We start from the raw sequence: 20454 nt of genomic DNA, 5'->3' as shown, positions 1-20454 counted from the left end.
CATATCACTCTTGTGCAAGCACTTTCCAAGGATTCTGTTGCCCATGAAAAAAGAGGCCAGACTTGTTAGTCAGGTCCAGCCCTAAGATACCTTTCTATCCACATTTCTCCATGGACTCTGCTTTTTGAAGCGTAGCATGTTTTCACGTATTTCTCTCTTTGTTCCTGCCGTTCTCTTGGCTAGAAATAGCCCCTTGTTCCCCATTCTTTCCTTATCAAACCCTGCTTTCCACTGTAGAGCCTTACCAAAGCCCCTTCTTTAACTCTTGTTTCATTTAGTCTCTAACTATTGCTCTTTATCTTCCTATTTCCCCAAACAGATGATCGACTCCTTGAGGATAGAGGGTACCTCATCAGTCTTCATATCTTCCTCTGTTGCTTTTCAGATATGTTTTCAGATATGTAGCCCATCTTTAGAAAATGCTTGTCAGAGGGAATCAAATCTAATCATACAGACACACACACACGCACGCACGCACGCACATGCATCCGTAGCTCTAAAAAGTTAGTGAAGAGCAGCCATTGTGTCAGGGGTCCCCAAGACCACCCCCAGGTTCGGTGATGGGCTAGGAGGACTCAGAGGACTCAGCGTGTGGTGGCACTCATGGCTGTGATGTGTTATAGTGGAAGGCTGCACAGCACAATCAGCACAGAGAATTGGCACTCGGGCTAAGTCCAAAGGACACCAGGTACCAGTTTCCAAGAGTCTTCTCCCAGTGGAGTCACACAGGACGTGCTTAATTCCCTCAGCAATGAGCCGTGACAACACGTGTGAAATGTTGCCAACCAGGGAAGCTCATTAGAGACTCAGTGCCCAGGGTTTTACTGGGGGCTGGTCATGTAGGTACCCCCTGCCAGGCATGGACCCAAATTCCAGACTCTCAGAAGAAAAGCAGGTGTTCAGCATAGACCATATTGTTTGCACAGTTTAGACATTCATCAATGGTGGGAACCCTCTCGAAACCTCCGTTCCCAGATGCCAGGCAAGGGCCAACGTTGTAAGCGGGCCTCTCAAAGGACAGCAGTTAGGTATGCTGTATTAACTCTTTCCTGCACAACCATGTTTTTGAAGAGCTTAATTTCCCAGATGGTGATGTCTAAAGAGTGGAGGGAAACATCAATATATTAAGAATGGTCAGGGAATGTATACTAAGTACTTTGATTTCTATTCTCTTCACAGAGGAGGTAGGTTGTAAGCTGAGGCATATAGAAGAGCAGGACACAGCAGGGGCTATAGCCAGAGATCCCCGTTTGGCAGTAGAAGGTGGAATTGGGTAGAGATAGGGGTGTGCCAGTTATGGAGGGCCTGGAAAGCTGGGTAAAATATTGAGGATGTGATGTGGCAGCAGCAGGACGCCTTCCTAGACCGACAAGGAGAAAGCAGTGTTTTGAGGATGATCGCTTGGTGAGCAGTGGGTAGGCAGACTTCTGGGGAGGTGATGAGACGCAGGAAGACCAACAGGAACATTTGCAATGACCCAAGTGTCAAGTTATGAAAACCCAGATGAGGGTGGTGCTTGTATATCTAGTTCAGCATTCTGCTTAAAATAAGTTTCCAAATAATTGGAAGAATGGAGGGATCAGTCCAAGAGAGGGTGTGGAAGAAGCTATGTCAAGGTGAATGTGATTCAGAATTATCGTACATTTTGATAAACAAGATATTTCAGTTGAAAAAAATTTTTAGAATTATTAGAGTTTCCTTTTAAAGTTTTTAGTAGGCAACAGATATTTTATTTGAAGATCAATGTATATAATTTTTATATGAGTAAAGAAATAGGATGCAATGAAGTCTACCTCTATTTAAAGGAATGATGTTGACAAAAATGTATATGCATGTATTTTGAACATTTCATTAACCAAAATAGAAAGAATAATAAGAAGTTTCTATCAGCATTGCTTTTGTTTGGAATTAAACGTTTCCATACTAATACAAATGCCAAGAAATAAATTGACTTTTAAATTTCTTTCAGTTTTAATAAAGTAAGATCCTAGTAAAAGGTAAGGATATATATATATTAATAAATTTTTTTAATGTCCAAAAAACATGCCATTCTACCACTTTTGCTCTTTTGTTAGTTGCATGGTTGTATGTCCAGTGTGGTTGGTAATATTTTGCATAGCATCACAGTATAGAATCAACTTTCATTACCTTTTGATCATAGTCTTATTGTTCTTATGAATTCCTTTTCCTGTGTTTGTTGAAACCTTACATCTTTTTGTTGTAGGTCACCGTTCAAAAGCAAGAAAGCTGTTTTCTTCCCTCTAACAGCTTTCTCTGCTGTTATCAGCCAAGCTAGAAGAGCCCATATAGTTTTAGAAGATAGTTTATGATGACAAAGATCAAATACCAGTTTGAGGTTGTGTGTGTGTCACGTCAGGCTCCGTACTTGAGGGACTAAGGGTTAAGAGTCTTGATTTTTGGCCAGGTATTCCAAGTGAAACTCACCCAAATAGCAGAATGCTGTTTTCATCAACTTACTAACACCAGCGTATCAAGCGCCATGTGTTTTCTTTGTCCTACTGACCTATCATTTGATATCTGCTTTGATGTGTTCTCTTGTTACTTTGCGTCTTTGGGGCTCCACATACCTTTGTGGGGATCTTGAGTGCAAGTAGTACTATATAAATTGAAATATTTTGAAAATTGCAATGTGAACAAAACTCTAGCTCAGGTGTTATAACTGACGCTTCTTTTGAAGTCTGTATTTCTTTTGTTTTCTCTCCATAGGAATATACGAACATGGCCACAGCAGTCTAATCTGGAATTGTTACAAATGGAAGCAACACTACAGGATATTTGGGAGCATCTCTTTTTGTCACGACTTAGAATTGGCACTAAAGCACTAATACTGTAACTTTCTTGATAAAATAACTTTATTTTTCTGTAGTGGAATGCTGCAACTTTTTTACACTTAACAATTGCTTTTAAATTACAGTATTCAATTTAAAAGTTGTATTACATGGAGTTTCTTTTGCAAAAAGTCTCAAAAGGGCATTATTTGTTGATGCGTTTTTCTCTGAGCATGGTTTCATAGAGAATTTAACTGAGTTATATCCAGACGTTTATATGTTGAAAGTTTTGCTTATGTAATAAAAACAAAAAACAAAAGTATCTGAACTGTATAGTGTCTGTACATGAAAGAACTTGAAGCAGTGGCCTTATGCTAGCAAATTTTATACCAGATTTTTCTTTTTCTGATGACACCTTGGTTTCTAACTTGAAGTTTTCTTAAGTTTCTGAAGATCAAGGCCTATATAATTCATACATTTCATATGATGACATAAAAAGGCGAGAGAAAAGGTGCTTCAAATTTTCCATCAGGTAGTTATGAGTGCACTGAATTTTTAGGAATTGGTTCATTCAGTTTTTTCCACAACTATCTGCTCTTTTCCAATTTCAAAAAGCTATTGTGGAAAATATGTAAAGATTTTGTAATCTATATTCCATCTTACTTTCCCTCAGGGCAAGCTTGTGCATATCATATTTTTAAAGGCTTTTTAAAAATTTGACAGACAAAATCTCATATTTGGAAGTTGTACTTTACTACTGTAGCGTTACATTTTGCAAGCACATGTTATAAAGTGTTTCTTTTCAGTTCAGTGGTATTGAGTACCTACTTTGTGTAAGAGAAAATTGACGGAATTTTAAATGATATTTTAGGTCCCAATACCTTTTTTCTTTGTTTTCTGTGTTCTGCTTAATAGTACATATACATTCCCAATTACATTTTTGTGAAATGTTTATTTGTAATAAAATAAAATATTGTTGCTCCTTCTGCTTGAAGAACTTACTTGCCAGTTTGTGAGAACATTATTTTAATTTCATAGGAGAATTACAGCCCTAGGTAGGACCTGTTGATGTTTAAAATACTGTTCTGTACTTACAAAGACAGAACTTTCTAAGTCAAAATCTGTTAGGAACTTGAATTTTTTTTTTTTTTGCCTTTTTTTTTATTGAGTTATTGATAGGTTACAATTTTGTGAAATTTCATTTGTACATTAATGTTTGTCAGTCATGTTGTAGGTGCACCACTTCACCCTTTGTGCCCACCCCCCACCCCACCTTTCCCCTGGTATCCACTAAACTGTTCTTAGTCCATAATTTTAAATTCCTCATATGAGTGGAGTCATACACAGATTATCCTTCTCTCGCTGGCTTATTTCACTTAACATAATTCTCTCAAGGTCCATCCATGTTATTGCAAATGGAATGATTTTGTTCTGTTTTGCAGCTGAGTAGTATTCCATTGTATATATGTACCACATCTTCTTTATCCATTCGTCTGTTGCTGGACACTTAGGTTGCTTCCACGTCTTGGCTATTGTAAACAGTGCTGCAATAACCATTGGGGTGCATAGGACTTTTGGGATTGCTGACTTCAAGCTCTTTGGATAAATACCCAGTAGTGGGATGGCTGGATCGTATGGTAGTTCTATTTTTAATTTTTTGAGGAATCTCCATACTGTTTTCCATAGTGGCTGCACCAGTTTGCATTCCCACCAGCAGTGTATGAGGGTTCCTTTTTCTCTGCAACCTCTCCAACATTTGTTGCTATTAGTTTTAGATATTTTTGTCATTCTAACGGGTGTAAGGTGATATCTTAGTGTAGTTTTGATTTGCATTTCCCTGATGATCAGCGATGATGAGCATCTTTTCATGTGCCTATTGGCCATCAGTATATCTTCTTTGGAGAAATGTCTGTTCATGTCTCCAGCCCATTTTTTGATTGGGTTGTTTGATGTTTTGTTGTTGAGTTGTAAGAGTTCTTTATATATTATGGATATTAAGCCTTTGTCAGATATATGACTTGCAAATATTTTTTCCCAGTTAGTGGGTTGTTTTTTTGTTTCAATCCTGTTTTCATTTGCCTTGAAGAAGCTCTTTAATCTGATGAAGTCCCATTTGTTTATTCTTTCTATTGTTTCCCTTCTCTGAGAAGGCATGGTGTCTGAAAAGATCCTTTTAATACTGATGTCAAAGAGTGTACTGCCTACGTTTTCTTCCAGAAGCCTTATGGTTTCAGGTCTCACCTTTAGGTCTTTGATCCATTTTGAGTTTATTTTGGTGAATGGTGAAAAAGAATGGTCAATTTTCATTCTTTTACATATGGCTTTCCAGTTTTCCCAGCACCATTTGTTGAAAAGACTTTCTTTTCTCCATTGTATGCTCTCAGCTCCTTTGTCAAAGATAAGCTGTCTGTAGATGTGTGGTTTTATTTCTGGGCTTTCAATTCTGTTCCATTGATCTGTGCACCTGTTTTTGTACCAGTACCATGCTGTTTTGATTACTGTAGCTTTGTAGTATGTTTTGAAGTCAGGGATTGTGATGCCTCCCGTTTTGTTCTTTTTTCTCAGGATTGCTTTAGAAATTTGGGGTCTTTTGTTGCCCCATATGAATTTTAGGATTCTTTGTTCTAATTCTGTAAAGAATGTCATTGAGATTCTGATTGGGATGGCGTTGAATCTGTAGATTGCTTTAGGTAGAACGGACATTTTAACTATGTTTATTCTTCCAATCCATGTACATGGAATGTCTTTCCATCTCCTTATGTCATCATCCAATTCTCTCAGAAAGGCCTTGTAATTTTCATTATATAGGTCCTTCACTTCCTTAGTTAAATTTACCCCAAGGTATTTTATTCTTTTTGTTGCGATTGTGAATGGTATTGTATTCTTGAGTTCTTTTTCTGTTGGTTCATCACTGGGGTATAGAAATGCTACTGATTTATGCAAATTGATTTTATACCCAGCAACTTTGCTGTAGTTGTTGATTACTTCTAACAGTTTTCCAATGGATTCTTTGGGGTTTTCTATATATAAGATCATGTCATCTGCAAACAGCGAGAGTTTCACTTCTTCCCTATTTGGATTCCTTTTTCTTGCCTGATTGCTCTGGCCAGGACCTCCAGTACTATGTTAAATAAGAGTGGTGATAGAGGGCATCCTTGTCTCGTTCCTGTTTTCAGGGGGATGGGGTTCAGTTTTTGCCCATTGAGTATGATGTTGGCTATGGGTTTGTCGTATATGGCCTTTATTATGTTGAGGTAGTTTCCTTCTATGCCCATTTTGTTCAGAGTTTTTATCATAAATGGCTGTTGGATCTTGTCAAATGCCTTCTCTGCATCTATTGAGATGATCATGTGGTTTTTATTCCTCAGTTTGTTGATGTGGTGTATCACGTTGATTGATTTGCGGATGTTGAACCATCCCTATGTCCCTGGTATGAATCCCACCTGATCCTGATGTATGATTCTTTTGATGAATTGCTGAATTCTGGTTGCCAAAATTTTGTTTAGAATTTTTGCATCTATGTTCATCAGTGATATTGGCCTGTAGAGGAACTTGATTTTTCATGACTGGATTATGAAAGCTCTTCCTACAAACAGTTAATTTTTTTTTTACATATCTTTAAAAGATAGGGCAGCCATTTCCTTAGTGAGGCATCAGTAAGCAGGGAGCAAGAGCAATTGCTGCAGCACAATCGGGTGCTAGCTTGAGGCAGACGGCCTGTCTTATGCTGTGCACCGTCTCTACAGACCAGGTTTGCCGAACATATTTGACAGTCCACTTACAGTCAGAGAGAAATGCATGTGCACAGTAGTGTGACAACTTTATATCATGTCAGGTACTCAGAACATCTGTGCTAAATTTTTTTTTTTAAGATTTTATTTTTTTCCTTTTTCTCCCCAAAGCTCCCCTGGTACACAGCTGTATATTCTTTGTTGTGGGTCCTTCTAGTTGTGGCATGTGGGACGCTGCCTCAGCGTGGTTTGAAGAGCAGTGCCATGTCTGCGCCCAGGATTTGAACCAACGAAACACTGGGCCGCCTGCAGCAGAGCGCGCGAACTTAACCACTCGGCCACGGGGCCAGCCCCTGTGTTAAATTTTTAAATAATTTACTCTATTTATTGCCATATTCTAGAGGACAGTTATGAGCTTTGAATATTTAACCATTTGGTTAACACATTTATTGTACAGATTCTGTGCTAAAATTACATCAATGGATGAAAACTAGACACATGGAAGCTGCCTTTATGGTACAAACAGTCTAATAGAGAAAATGGACATTAAACATGGAAATGTAACTCGGTAAACAGCATTGATTCTCTAGCTCTATTTTTATTTCTTGTAGCACTTAAGGGTAATATGGTTGATTCAGTATTAATCATTCCACAACTGATTTCCTCTTTAGGTGTATTTGGATATACTTTTGGCACTGTCTCAAAGTGCAAAGCATGTTATGTGCAAAATACCTATTTGTAGCATGGGTGTATTCAGAAAACATTAAGTGCATAAGATCTAAAGCCTAAAAAGAAAGGTTTACTTTATGATTTCAAGTATAAAATAAGGACAGGGACCAAGTCTGTCTTGTTCACCATAATATTCCCAGCTCCCAGCATCCGACTTGACACATAGTAAGAACTCATTAAATATTAGTTGAATGAATGAGTAATGAATAGAATATGTTTAATTAGGAACTAAATATCTAATTTTCATGTGGGGGTTAAACAAAAGGCTATCCATAGCATTTTTTTCATTGACTGGAAACAATTTGAATTCTTTAATGCAAAACACTGTAGAAGAGAAGTCATTTAGATAAGTCACATACCATTGCCTTCTCCCCTTCCTCCTCTGTGGAGGCACTTCCCAGGTGGCAGAGCAGCCTGGGGAAGCCAAAGCCTGCAGAATAAAATACATGTTTGGGTCCAGTGAGCCCCGGTTCTAGGCATTTAATGGGAACCCAGAAGAGAGGGGATACCAGGTTCCCCAGCGGAGTTCCAGTAAAAGGAATGGGTATGAGCTCTGAGTCCATTAAAATACAGAACTAAGATTTTAAAACTGAGGAATCATAGTTGTAGAATAGAATGTAAATGTTATAAATCTTGACAAAGAAAAATTAACTTATATTGATCAATTGGGACATGGGGCAGAGACAGTTCGACAAAAACTAAGAACTAACCACCTCATCTTTCATGGCCAGGTGTCCTGTCAGGTTATATTGTCTAAGATTGTATTATACAATATAGAAAGAAACCTAGTGACCAACCTTAAGTTTTTCACAGTCTTTTTCTTGACCTTAACACAGTGGTTCTCAAAGTGTGGTCCTCAACCAGCAACGTCAGCATCACCTATGAAGTTGTTAGAAATGCAAATTCTTGGCCCCACCCCAGACCTGCTGAATCAGAACTTCTGGGGGTGGGCCCAGCAGTCTGTTTTAACAAACTCTCCAGATGGGCCCAGCAGTCTGTTTCAACAAACTCTCCAGAGGATTCTCACGCAGGCTCAAGTTTGAGCATCACTGGTTTCCTTAGCTCTTTTAGGAACAAGAGCCCTTATGGTAGAGAAACCTTTATCTGAAGTTCAACAGCCCCTTCAGTTTCATTTCTAATTTTTTTCTATAGCATTCAAATTAACTCTAAAGCTTTTAAAAATAAAAAGTATAGCAATTCCCACCATCAGTCCTCTCTGTACATATGAATAGACAAGTCTGGAATGCCCACTCACTGTTAACACTGGTGATTTTTTAAGTGGCAGGATTATGAGTGACTCTGTTCTTTTCTGTATCGGTTGACTATAATGAACATTGTATCATTTTCATAAAATAAAGTCATTCTTTTAAAAAAATGGTAAGGATATTCATCCTGTCCATTGTAGATCGTTATTAAAAGCCACATAGACAGCATTACCTCCAAGGGCTGACTCCTTCACCTTAGTCCAGAGGGGTCTTACTCCCTGCCATTCTTCCTCCCACATCATAAGATGTGGGTAAGTTGATTTAAGTATGTGTTGTGTTGACTTTTTAATAAAAATTATTGATTTCTAATATTTAACATAATTACATATTATAATTCATTTTACTGCTTTTTTTAAAAAAGAAACAACCGTTTTTCTCTAACAATGAAAAGTCCATAGAATAGTATGTAAAAAGAAGAAAAATTTATGCATAATCACATTGCTCATATATATTTAGTGTAGACTAACATTTTGGTATTTTTCCTTAATCTTTTTGAGCTGTTTTTTGGTACTTGAGATAATATTTTATGTATGTATATTCAGTCTTTACAGTTAGTCACGTACATGTTTAAAACATGTTTGCAGTTTGTATGACATTCAAGTTTACATATTTTACTTATCTTTTCTTTTTTTGCTGAGGAAGACTCGCCCTGAGCTAACATCTGTTGCCAGTTTTCCTCTTTTTGTGTGCGAGTCGCTGCCACAGCATGCCCGCTGACGAATCAGTGGTTTAGGTCTGTGTCCAGAACCAAACCCAGATGCCAAAGCAGAGCACACTGAACTTAATCACTGGGCCACCAGCGCTGGCCCTCAAGTTTACATATTTTAGAGAACAAGAGGTAGAATTCCAGTCCCAGAAAGCTATAAATGTCTATTAAATCCTGAATTATTAAGGTTTAGAGGGCTTGTTTGGGTTTTTTTGCTGTACACATCATTTAAGATACTCAAAACTACATTAAATTTTACAGATAATTTTCTAAAGTAAATTGTTACCTCAAATTCTAATCTCTTCTAATGATACTTAATATTTATTAAAGAAGAAATTGACTTTAATGTTGGGCAGTTCTCACTGATGACAATTTCTGCAAGGGATTGCAGGGAACACAGTGCTGCTAACTTAATGGTCTCGTAACAACTATGGTGTAAAACACTGCCAAGAGGTTCCTCAAAAAGCTAAATATAGAATGACCATAGGACACAGCAATTCCACTCTTAGATATATACTCAGATAATAAAAAACGGAGTCACATACTATACGTCGATCAACGTTCATTGTGGCATCACCCAATAGCCGAAAGATGGAAACCACCCAAGTGTCCGTCAGCAGATGAATGGATAAACAAACTGGGCTCTATCCTGACAATGGAATCTTATTCAGCCATAAAAAGAAATGAAGTGCTGACATATGCTGCAACGCGCCTGAGCCTTGAAAACACCATGCTAAGTCAAATAAGCTGGTCACAAAAGGACAAATAGAGGATTCCACTTATATGCAATATCTAGAATAGGTTGGAAATCATTTTCTTTCTATTTTAAAAACATTTCTCCATTGCTTTGGCTCCTATTCCGTATACGTGAACTGCTTGCCTTTTTTAATCTCTGAAAGATTTAGGGTTTTCTCTTTTTCTCTGATATTCTGAAATTTATCAGCGATGAGTCTTTTTGGTATGGATCTTTTATTTGTTGTGCTGAGCTGCTGATGGGCCCCTTCCATCTGGAGACTTAGGCCCTCCGTTCTGTGATAATTTTCTCCCTTCTGCCTTAGCTCTCTTCTGAGGCTCTGTCCGTACCTCCCAACCCTCAGGGCAGCACTTGACTATCTGGGTCCTTTTTCACTTGTTTACTCGTCTCATCCCCTTTGCTATTTTTTATTCATTTTTGTATCTTGGATAGCCCCCAGCTGTTTTCCTGTTTGTTGAATTCAATTCTTTCCTCTGCCCTTGGTTTCCCCTACCTGGCATTCTTCCCTGGACCTCTCTCCTCCATCTCCTCCGAGGCCTCTCGCCGTCTGTCTGCCCTCTTGTGCTGATGTCCCTGAGAGCCCAGACCCTGGCTCTCTTCTCTCCCTCCACAGTTTTCTCGGATGATTTAATTTAGATTCATATCTTTTGATACCACGTGTTCACTAATGTTTAAAAAACAGTTATCTTCACCCCTGACCTCTCTTCCTGAGCTCGACACACTTAGTTCCATTTGTCATGAAGAAATTTCCACCTGAATGTCCTACAACCATCTCAGACTCATCCTGTCTGAAACTGAACTGAATGCCAAAAGTGTTCTTCCTCTGTTCGTGATCTCAGTTAACAGCCCCCTAATTCACAGAGAGGCTCAGAATCCAGGCAGTCCTCTCAGATTCCGCTTTTTCCAATTTTTGAAAAAAACCCATCCTTGAATGACCAGCCATCACTCAATCTCACTTTTTTCCCATCTGATCTTTGTAAATATCCAGTGTGGTGTGCAGGGTAGGTGGCTGATAACATTGCCACAGCTTTGAGATTACCTGAGGCTCTCCGTGGCCAAATGACTTTCCCAAAGTTATGTAGGTAATGAGTGGTGAAACTGGCAGCCAAGCCTTCAGCCTCAGACTCGTCTGTTCTGACCATAACAGTTCAGTCTACTAAGCACTTACTCTGTGTCAGGCAACGTTCTAGCACTCTCCATATACTAACATTTCATCCTCACAGAAACCCTCTGATGTAGGTACTACCATTGTCTCCATTATACAGATGAGGAAACTGAGGCACAGAGGAGGTAAGTAACTTGCCCCAGGTCACCAGCTAATAAGTGCCAGAGTTGGGATTCAGACCCAGGCAGAGTTTCTTAAAGTCAGGTTTATTAAGGTATGATTTATATGTAGTAAAATTCACCCTTGTTAGGCATACAGTTCAATAAGTTTTGACAAACCTATACAGTCATGTAAACACCACCACAGTCAAAATACAGAATATTCTTATTGCCCCAAAAGGTTCCTTTGTGCCTCTTTTGGGCAGTCTCCTCTCCCACCCCAAACAAACAAGGATGTGTTTTCTAGCCCTGTAATTCTGCCTTTTCCAGAATGCCATATAAATGGAATCATATGGTATGTAGCTGTTGTGTCTGCCTTCTTTCACTTAATGTAATGCTTTTAAGCTTTGTCCCTGTTGTTGTATGTGTCTCACTAATTCATTCGTCTTTATTGCTAAGTCGTATCCCATTGTCTGGATGTACCATAATTTCCTTATCCATTCACTACTTGATGGACAGTTGTTGCTTCTACCTTTTGGCGATTTTGAATCAAGTACAGAGCTTTATGTGGGCATACCTTGGTATTTCACTTGAGCACATACCTAGAAGTCAGATTGCCGGGTCGTATGGTAAGTAGATGTCTAACTTTGTCAGAAATGACCAAACCGTTGTCCTAAGTTGCCATATCATTTGACACTTTCACGAGCAGTGTATGAGAGTTCCAGTGGCTCCACATCCTCACCAGTTTCACCTATTTCGTTTGTTTTTAGCCATTCTAGTAGGTGTGAAGTGGCATCTCATTGTGGTCTACATGTGCATTTCTCTAATGACGAATGCCATTGGGCATCTTTTCGTGTGTTTATTTGCCAGCACTCTTACCCACTCCACTAGTCTCTCTTCCAGCCAGTGGACCAAACCACCGGAAGTCCCCTCAAATGTTCCGCACTCTCCTGCCTGTATACCTGCCATAGGCTCTTCCCGGTTTCCAGTGTCCTGAATGCCCTTTCCCTGTATCTGCCTAGTTAATTGCTCCATACCTGACCCTGAAGACTCAGATTGGCCGTTCTCCCAATCCAGCCTTACTGGGTTAGCTGCCCCTCCTCTGGGCTCTCAGAATACCTAAACGCACCCCTGCTTAAGCCCTTAAGCACACTGAATAGGGATCACAGCCTGTTTCTCTCTTCCCTCCGTCTAGCTCATTGCCTGACATATGGGAGCAGCTCAAAAAATACTTGTTGAATGACTAAAGGCCTCCATATTAACCAAAACCTTATAGTGGCTTCTCAGTACCCGAGAAAAAATGTCCAAATTCCAGCACCTGGCTTATGAAATACTTGGAGAGAAAGGCAGGAAGGTGGGCTGCTTTTCAGGTTTCCTGCTTACCCAAATTTATCTCCCAGAGTTCTCCCAGGAGCTCTCTTTCACCATTTCCTGAAGACAAGGAGATGAAGCATGAAGGGAACCATTCAACTCTGGGTGTCTGCTTGGTGCCAGGTATTAGGTGCTCGGTGGTAAGTTGTCTCACTTGTCACCCTCAATAGGCTTTCTCCTGAACCCAAGCCTCGGCTTCTTCATTCTCCTCCCTGGCCTCTTCCCTCCTTGCCACCAGTCCAAGTCTATTTTTCCAGATGGGCCTGTCTATCAATACTTTAATCTACCTTTCCCCACATCAGATTCTTAACATCTCAAGAGCAGACATCTTGCAATTTCCCTTACGCTGCTAGGCGTGGAGGCTACCAGCCACAGAGCAGTCCTCGGTAAGTGTTATAGGTGTTAAAAAGAGCAATGAAATCTAGAGAAATTTATTTTTTTCGTAGTAGATCAGTATTGGTGGTGGGAAACAATCCTTGTTATTTTCAAGAAGACAAAGTCTGATGGTATGGTTATTTTTTATCTCCACCAAAGTTAGAAACTGATGACATTATACATTTCAACCAGTTGTCTATCTAAAATTTTTTTTTTTTGGAAATAATTTCAAACTTACAGGAAAGTTGCAAGAATAGTACAAGGAACATCCATATACCATTTACCCAGATTCACCTATTAACATTTTCCATTTGCTTTATCATTTGTTCTGTGTGTGTGTATGCATACATATGCACACATTTTTTTAATCATTTGAGAGTAAGTTTTATACGTCATACCCATTTACCTCTAAATACCTCAGTGAATATTTCCTAAGACCAAGGACATTCTCTTACATAACCATAGTAATTATCAACATCAGAAAATTTAACATTGATTACTTTTATGTAGTTTTTGGTCCATATTTCAGGTGTCTTAGTTTTCTATTGCTGCTGTAACAAATTACCACAGACTTAGTGATTTAAAACAACACAAATTTATTCTCATATAGTTCTGAAGTCACGAGTCCGAAATGGGGCTCACTGGGCTAAAGTCGAGGTATTGGCCGGACTGTATTCCCGGCCAGAACACTATGTAAATAATGTTGTGTTCCTCTCAGGGTATCACATCCATGCCCATCTGCCTCTCATTGGTGATCTTAATTTCCATCACCTGGTCAAAGAGTTGTCCATTCTTTCTGCTATATAATTACTGGGTGTTTTTTTGCCTTGCAATAAATGAGCAATCTATGAAGAGACACTTTCAGACTTTGAAATATGTTGCCCTTCATCGAAATTGCCACATAGATTTGGTATCTATTGATGATTCTTGTCTGAACCAATCTTTACAGTTATGGTTGCAAAATGATGATTTTCCAACTCCAGTACTCCCTCAACGGTTACCAGCTGGCGTTGGCATTCTCCTGTAAGCAAGAGTCCTCCTTTTTCTCAGATTTATTTGCCTATTTATTGTGGATATGGATTCATTCCTACTTTCTCAGTGGTTTATGATTCATTATTATCCTTGATTATTTTGGTGCTCAACTTATCCCAGCTTTGGCCAGTGGGAGCCCCTTTAAGCTGATTGCTGTGTCTTCTTGCTATGCCCCCATAACTATTTTTAGCACTTTCTTACTTTGCGGAATAACAAGATGCTCCAGGCTCTTCTTGGACATTCCCTAAGCGCTGCCTTGAAATTGGCCATTTCTCCATGGAGCCTCACTTCCTTTCAGTGGGGAATAGTATTAGAAACAAAGATTTGGGCACTAGTGCCCATTGCTACTGGAGTGTCTTTGCTTCTAAGCCTTTTCAGCCGCCATACCTAGGAAACACACACACACACATGCATATTATATATACATATATATTTTAGAAATGATGAGCCTACCCTGATACCTCTCGTCCATCCCCATAGGGTTCTTCTTTGCCTCCCCTATTTCATATTTATATGTCCCTCTTCCACAGTGAGGATCCTGGCTCCCAACAACATCAAATCATTGAGTCATTTGCTCAATCCCACAGTACATCTAAATTAGTTTCAGAACTGCTTCACTCATACCACTACGGGAAAGAAACCTACTAAAAATAGTTCCGGATTTGTTGGCAGTCCTCCCCGCCCCCGACATCCCTAAACACAGAAGGTGTATAGATCAACACTGCGTTCTCCATACCTTGGATTAGTTCTCCCTCCCTCGGCCCCCCAGAAGGTAGCTTTGTTGTTCATTTGAAATACAGTTGGGATTTTTTTCTTCGATTGGCTTTCAGTTTTAGCTTTTTTCCCCTTCCCATCCTTGTTGATTTGATTTGATTGTTTGAATATGTAGGACATTAACATACTTCCACAAATCAAAACTATACAAAATATATACTCAGAGAAGTGTCGCTGCCTCCTGTATTCCTTCAACACTGCCCCCTCCCACTCCTTGTAGGGGATCAACTTCTGGCTTCTCCTTCCTGTGTTTCTTTTGGTAAAGACAAGCAGATAGATGTATGCTTTCTTATTTCCCCTTTTTCCTTACACAGAAGGTAGCATCCTCTATCTCCTCCTTTGTACTTTGCTCTGTTCACTTAAGAAATCCTGGAGATTGCTCCATATCAGACTGTAGGATTCTGCCCATTCTTCCCTGCAGCTGCCCAGTACTCCGCTTGTAGCTGTGCCATTATCCAACCATGTTCTTATATTGGGACATTTAGGTAAGTTCTAATATTTTGCCATTTAAATAAATACTGTAATCAATAACTTGTGCATATTTATTGTTATCTTGTTGAAAGTGAATCTTTAGGGTAAATTCCAAGAAATGAGATTGCTGGAACATTCTTAGAGATTGCCGGCTCTTCTCCATAGGAGTTGTGCCAGTTCCCTTTTCTTCCAGCAATGCCAGAGACTGCCTCTTTCCCCGCAGCCTGGCCCATGGAGTGTACTAACAAGCTTCTGAAGTTCTGCTAATCTGATCTATGAAGGATGGTATCTCAGTGTTGTTTAATTTACATTTCAACCAGAGTTAATTTTAAAATGTTAGAAAAAAGTCTTGTTTACAGGTGTGATTATCAGGTACTGAAACACGTTTTATAGACTCTCCACTTGGTATTCTCTAGAGAACTCTCTGGAAATAGTTTTTATCCTAGAAAAATTTTAGCACACATCCCACCCAAATGGACCAGGGTGACTTCTGAGGCTTTCTACCTGTTTTTCTCTGCAATTTGGTCTCTTCCTGTTCGTATTTTAGCTGGGAGGGACTTTTCTAAAGCTTTCTGGCCCCACCTAATGGGCAAGGAGGGGAACTGAGTTGCCTTTTTCAAATGCTGCCTGGAAACCAGTTGAGATTCAGCACCCACCAAGATGTTCTGGCCTCACGGACCTTAGCATAAAACAAGATTCTAAAGAGAACAAGAGATGGAGATTTATACTCATGGCTTCAACACACTTCTAGAGCACATATAGCTAAACCATGTCTTAGAGAGTGTTAATTAATAAGGGTAGTTGACTTCTTTTTTAGCTGTCCTAATTGCTACATGTGTAATCTTTGGTGACAGCTGTTGCTATGGTTAGTCTCTAGGGCCTCAGATGCTCGTTTTTAAAAGTTATTTATTTATTTATGCAAAATGGAAATAACATTTTTTCTGGTTATAAGAGCAATGCATGCTTGACGGCAGAAAAGACTTCTAGAAATTACAGGAAAGCATAAAGGAGAAAATTAAAATTACCTGTACTCCCACCACTCAGGGATAACCACAGTTAACAGCTCAGTCTCAATCCTTATGGGCTTTTGGCACATATATACCCACTGTGCACACGGACACACACACACACACACACACACACACACTTTTCTCCTCTCTCTCTCTCTATATATGTACTCACACACATATATATGTACATACATATACAAAAACGCTCACATTTTCTACACATAACATACACACTTGCTTTTTTTTTAAAAAAGATTTTATTTTTTCCTTTTTCTCCCCAAAGCCCCCCGGTACATAGTTGTGTATTCTTCGTTGTGGGTTCTTCTAGTTGTGGCATGTGGGACGCTGCCTCAGCGTGGTCTGATGAGCAGTGCCATGTCCGCGCCGAGGATTCGAACCAATGAAACACTGGGCCGCCTGCAGCGGAGCCTGCGAGCTTAACCACTTGGCCACGGGGCCAGCCCCCATACACACTTGTTTTTTTACAAAAATTAGATAGCAGTGAACTTACCATTTCATATTTTGCTTTTGTCACTTAACATATATAATGAACTTCTTTTTCTATTCGTTATAAAGCTGTAGAGCATGAGTTAATTGCTACATAGTAGTCTTTTATGGCTATTCCTTAAGCCTTTTTATCATAAACACATAGTTATCATTTTTCAGCATCATAAACAGTGTCTATGAACATAGATTTTTATTCACATGACTAATTATTCTGTTAGCATTAATTCCTAGAAGTAGAAGTGCTGGGTCAAAGAGTGCATGTTTAAAAAAACATTTTTTGGGGGCTGGTCCCGTGGCTGAGTGGTTAAGTTTGCATGCTCCGCTGCGGCGGCCCAGCGTTTCACCGGTTCGGATCCTGGGCATGGACATGGCATCAAGCCATGCTGAGGCGGCATCCCACATGCCACAACTAGTAGGACCCACAACTAAGACTATACAACTATGTACCGGGAGGCTTTTGGGAGAAAAAGGAAAAAATAAAATCTTAGAACATTTTTATTAAAGTAATACAGACACATTGGGGTAAGCAGAATAAGCCACTCCACCAAAGATGTCCTATTGCCTGGAACCTGCAACTATGTTACCTTACCTGGCAAAAGGAATTTTGCAGATGTGATTAAGTTAATGATCTTGAGATAGGGAGATTGTTCTGGATTATCCATGTGGGCCCAATATAATCACAAAGGTCCTTATTAGAGAAACTGGGAGACAAGAGAGACACAGAAGGAGATGTGATGATGGAAGCAGAGTTCAGAGTGATGGGATTGCTGACTGGAAAAAGGCCATGAACTCAGGAATTCCAGCAGCTTCTAGTCTCTGTGTTACCAAACCAACATGAGTTCACGTCTTGGTGAGTTAAAATCAAAGGCTTCACCAGAAGTAGTTGTCACACAACGTAAATTTTATTTGTAGCAAATAAGGAGATCACAGGGAATCATGCCCAAAACTGTGGCTCCCCAAACAAGGGAAAGCAGGGACCTTTTATTTCAGATGGAGAATGAATATTCAAAAGGGGAGTTTCATCATTACATGTAGAGGTGGGTATAAGCTCACGCAAGCGTAGTTTGAAAACATGCTTTCATATACATTGCGTGTTATGCTAATAAGGCTTAAGCTCCTCCTGGGGCAGAGATCTTAACATTAAAATTAAGCAAAGGTAACTTTTGGACACTTCTTGGCCCATCTGCATAGGCATCACTCTTGTGGCGGGGTTTGAACTGGTTTGGGGCAGTTGGTGATTGCATCTCTTAACATAACTGAAAAACAACTTTGAGAAACAGTTAAGTGCTTTCGAAACCTCCTTTGAGTTACTTGGGGGCAGTTAGTCAGTGACATCTGAAAGCTAGAAAAGTCAAGGAAATGGGTTCTCCCCTAGAGCCTCTAGAGGGAGTTCAGCTCTGCCAATATCTTGATTTCAGCCCTGTGAGACCCATTTGGACCTCCGACCTCCAGAACTGTAAGATAATAAATTTATAATGTTTTAAGCCACTAAATTTGTGATAATTCATTACAGCAGCAATAGGAAACTGGCACACACATAGTTTAAACAATTGTCCTAAATAAGGCTTATCTCCCTATGCAGCGGTCCCCGCTCTAGCCCCTTGTGTTCCTCAGTTCCACTCCCCAAGGGGAGCCAGTTTCAACTCTTTTATCTGTTTCTTCTAGATTTACCTCCCTACATCTAAATAATACGCCTGTACTGCTATTTCTTGATTAATTAATTTTAGGCACTATCTATTGAGTTTCTCTTATAATAGATGAAGATTTAGCTCTCCTACATTACTTTCCCCAACTTCCAACCCCAAAGTCTCCCAATATATTATTGTCATATTTTTTTGTTAATCACTATTAATTGCTTTACATGATATGATCACATAACCATTGTTTTTTGATGAACCACATAGGTTCTAGGTTATACTAGAGAGTGTTTCCTTTTTTTACAACTTATTGTTTTTCCTGATGTTAATGACTGTCTTGATTTTCTTATTTGCTTAGTTTTAGGCACTCATTCAGATCCTCTGTATTAGTGTCCTATTGCTGCTGTAATAAGGCCAGAAGTCCAAAATGGGTCTCACTGGGCTAAAATCAAGGTGTTGGTAGGGTTGCATTCCTTCTGGAAGCTCTAGGGGAGAATCCATTTCCTTGTCTTTTCCGGCTTTGAGAGGTTGCCTGCATTCCTTGGCTCATGGCTCCTTCCATCTTCCAAGCCAGTAATGGCTGGTCACATCTTTCCCAAGCTGCATCACTCTCACACTGACTCTTTTTCTGCCTCCCTGTTCCATATTTAAGGACCTCTGTGATTACATTAGGCCCACCTGGATAATCCAGGACAATCTCCCCATCCCAAAGTTGGATGATTAGCAACCTTAATTCCATCTGCAACCTTAATTTCTCTCTTCCATATAACCTAACATATTCACAGGTTCTGGAGATTAGAACGTGGGCATCTTTGGGGTTCCATTATTCTTCCCGGCACATCCTCCACCAAATCTGCCAAAGCTTATTGATAACATGTTCCGCATACTCAATTAAGTCAGACCTCCCTCTTAGAGCTCTCCATGCTATTCAAGGTGGACTGACTGCCCTCTGGTCCTGCTAAACCGAATCATCCAGGAATTTTCCTCTCATTGCTCTCTTGTATGGCATCCTTTGTTTCCTGGGTCTTGTGTCTTCCATTTTCTTAGTGCATTCCTTTCTTTTGCTGGAGTGCATCTTCCTGATGTTTCTGAAGAAAGAGTACGTGCACTTGAAGTCCTTACGTGTCTGAAGATGTCGTTCTTCCCCCTTCATATTTTATTGATGGTTTGGTTCATTGTAGAATTCTGGGTTGAGGATTGTTTACTCTCAGAAGTTTGAAGGTATTGCTCCGTTATCTTCCAGTTTCTAGAGACCTTATTGAGAAGTCTGATACTGTTCTGATTCCCAATCCTTTGTTATGCAACTTGCTTGTTCGCTCTGGAAGCTTTTAGGATTTCTCACTGGTGCTCTGAATTTCATGATAATATGCCTTGGTGAGTCTTTTTTCATTAATTGTCCTGGACATTTGGTGGGCCCTTTCTATGTGGAAACAATTGTCCTTCAGTTTAGGGACACTTTCTTGTATTATTAATTTGGTAATTCCAGTCCTTCCATTTTGTTGTTTACTTTTTGTCTGGACTGCCTGTAAGTTGCATATTGGACCTTCTGGAATGATCCTCTATATTTTCTGTCTTTTCTGTTCTATTTTCCATCTCATTGTCTTTTATTCTACTTCCTGGGAGATTTCCTTGACTTTATCTGACAACTCTTTTATTCAGTTTTTAAATTTTGGCCCTCATATTTCAAATTTCCAAGATCTTTCTTGTCCTTTGAATTGTAACAACTTTGCCTCCTCTTCCCCGTCCTCCCTTTCCATTTCCCCCCTCGCTTTCTCTCTCTCTATTTTTATTCATGTATTGTCCTTGTTTCATGGATGCAGTATCTTCTTTTAATATTCTGAGAATCTTTTAGTGTTTTGGTCATTGATGCTGAAGTCTTCTCTTGTTCCCTATATACTTATTTTTTTCTTAGTTCCTTTTTTGTCTCTTTCTTTTACATTGGAAATGCTCCTCAAGTGTCTGGTGATCTTTCACTGTTGATATTGAACACTGAGGCACCTGAAAGCCTTTTGGTCATCCTATGAGCCTGCGGGGGCTCTG

General features: G+C 39.5%; 1 protein-coding gene across 8 annotated transcripts in view; it reads left to right on the top strand.

The window, feature by feature from the left end:
• BCLAF3 (BCLAF1 and THRAP3 family member 3) overlaps positions 1–3790 on the top strand; it is a 60206-nt gene extending 56416 nt beyond the window's left edge. For 4 of the 8 annotated variants that reach the window (XM_070256737.1, XM_023634254.2, XM_070256735.1 and 1 more), the window contains exons 12-13: positions 1970–1997; positions 2728–3790. In XM_070256737.1, coding sequence (XP_070112838.1) covers positions 1970–1975 — 6 coding nt within the window. In that variant the 3' untranslated portion in view covers positions 1976–1997; positions 2728–3790. The remainder of the gene's footprint in view (positions 1–1969; positions 1998–2727) is intronic. The other 4 variants (XM_023634255.2, XM_023634252.2, XM_023634253.2 and 1 more) reach the window with 1 other exon arrangement.
• Positions 3791–20454: the final 16664 nt, after the last annotated feature.

The sequence above is a fragment of the Equus caballus genome, chromosome X (genome assembly GCF_041296265.1).
Source record: "Equus caballus isolate H_3958 breed thoroughbred chromosome X, TB-T2T, whole genome shotgun sequence".
NCBI lineage: Eukaryota > Metazoa > Chordata > Mammalia > Perissodactyla > Equidae > Equus > Equus caballus.
This window is presented reverse-complemented; position numbering and strand designations above follow the sequence as displayed.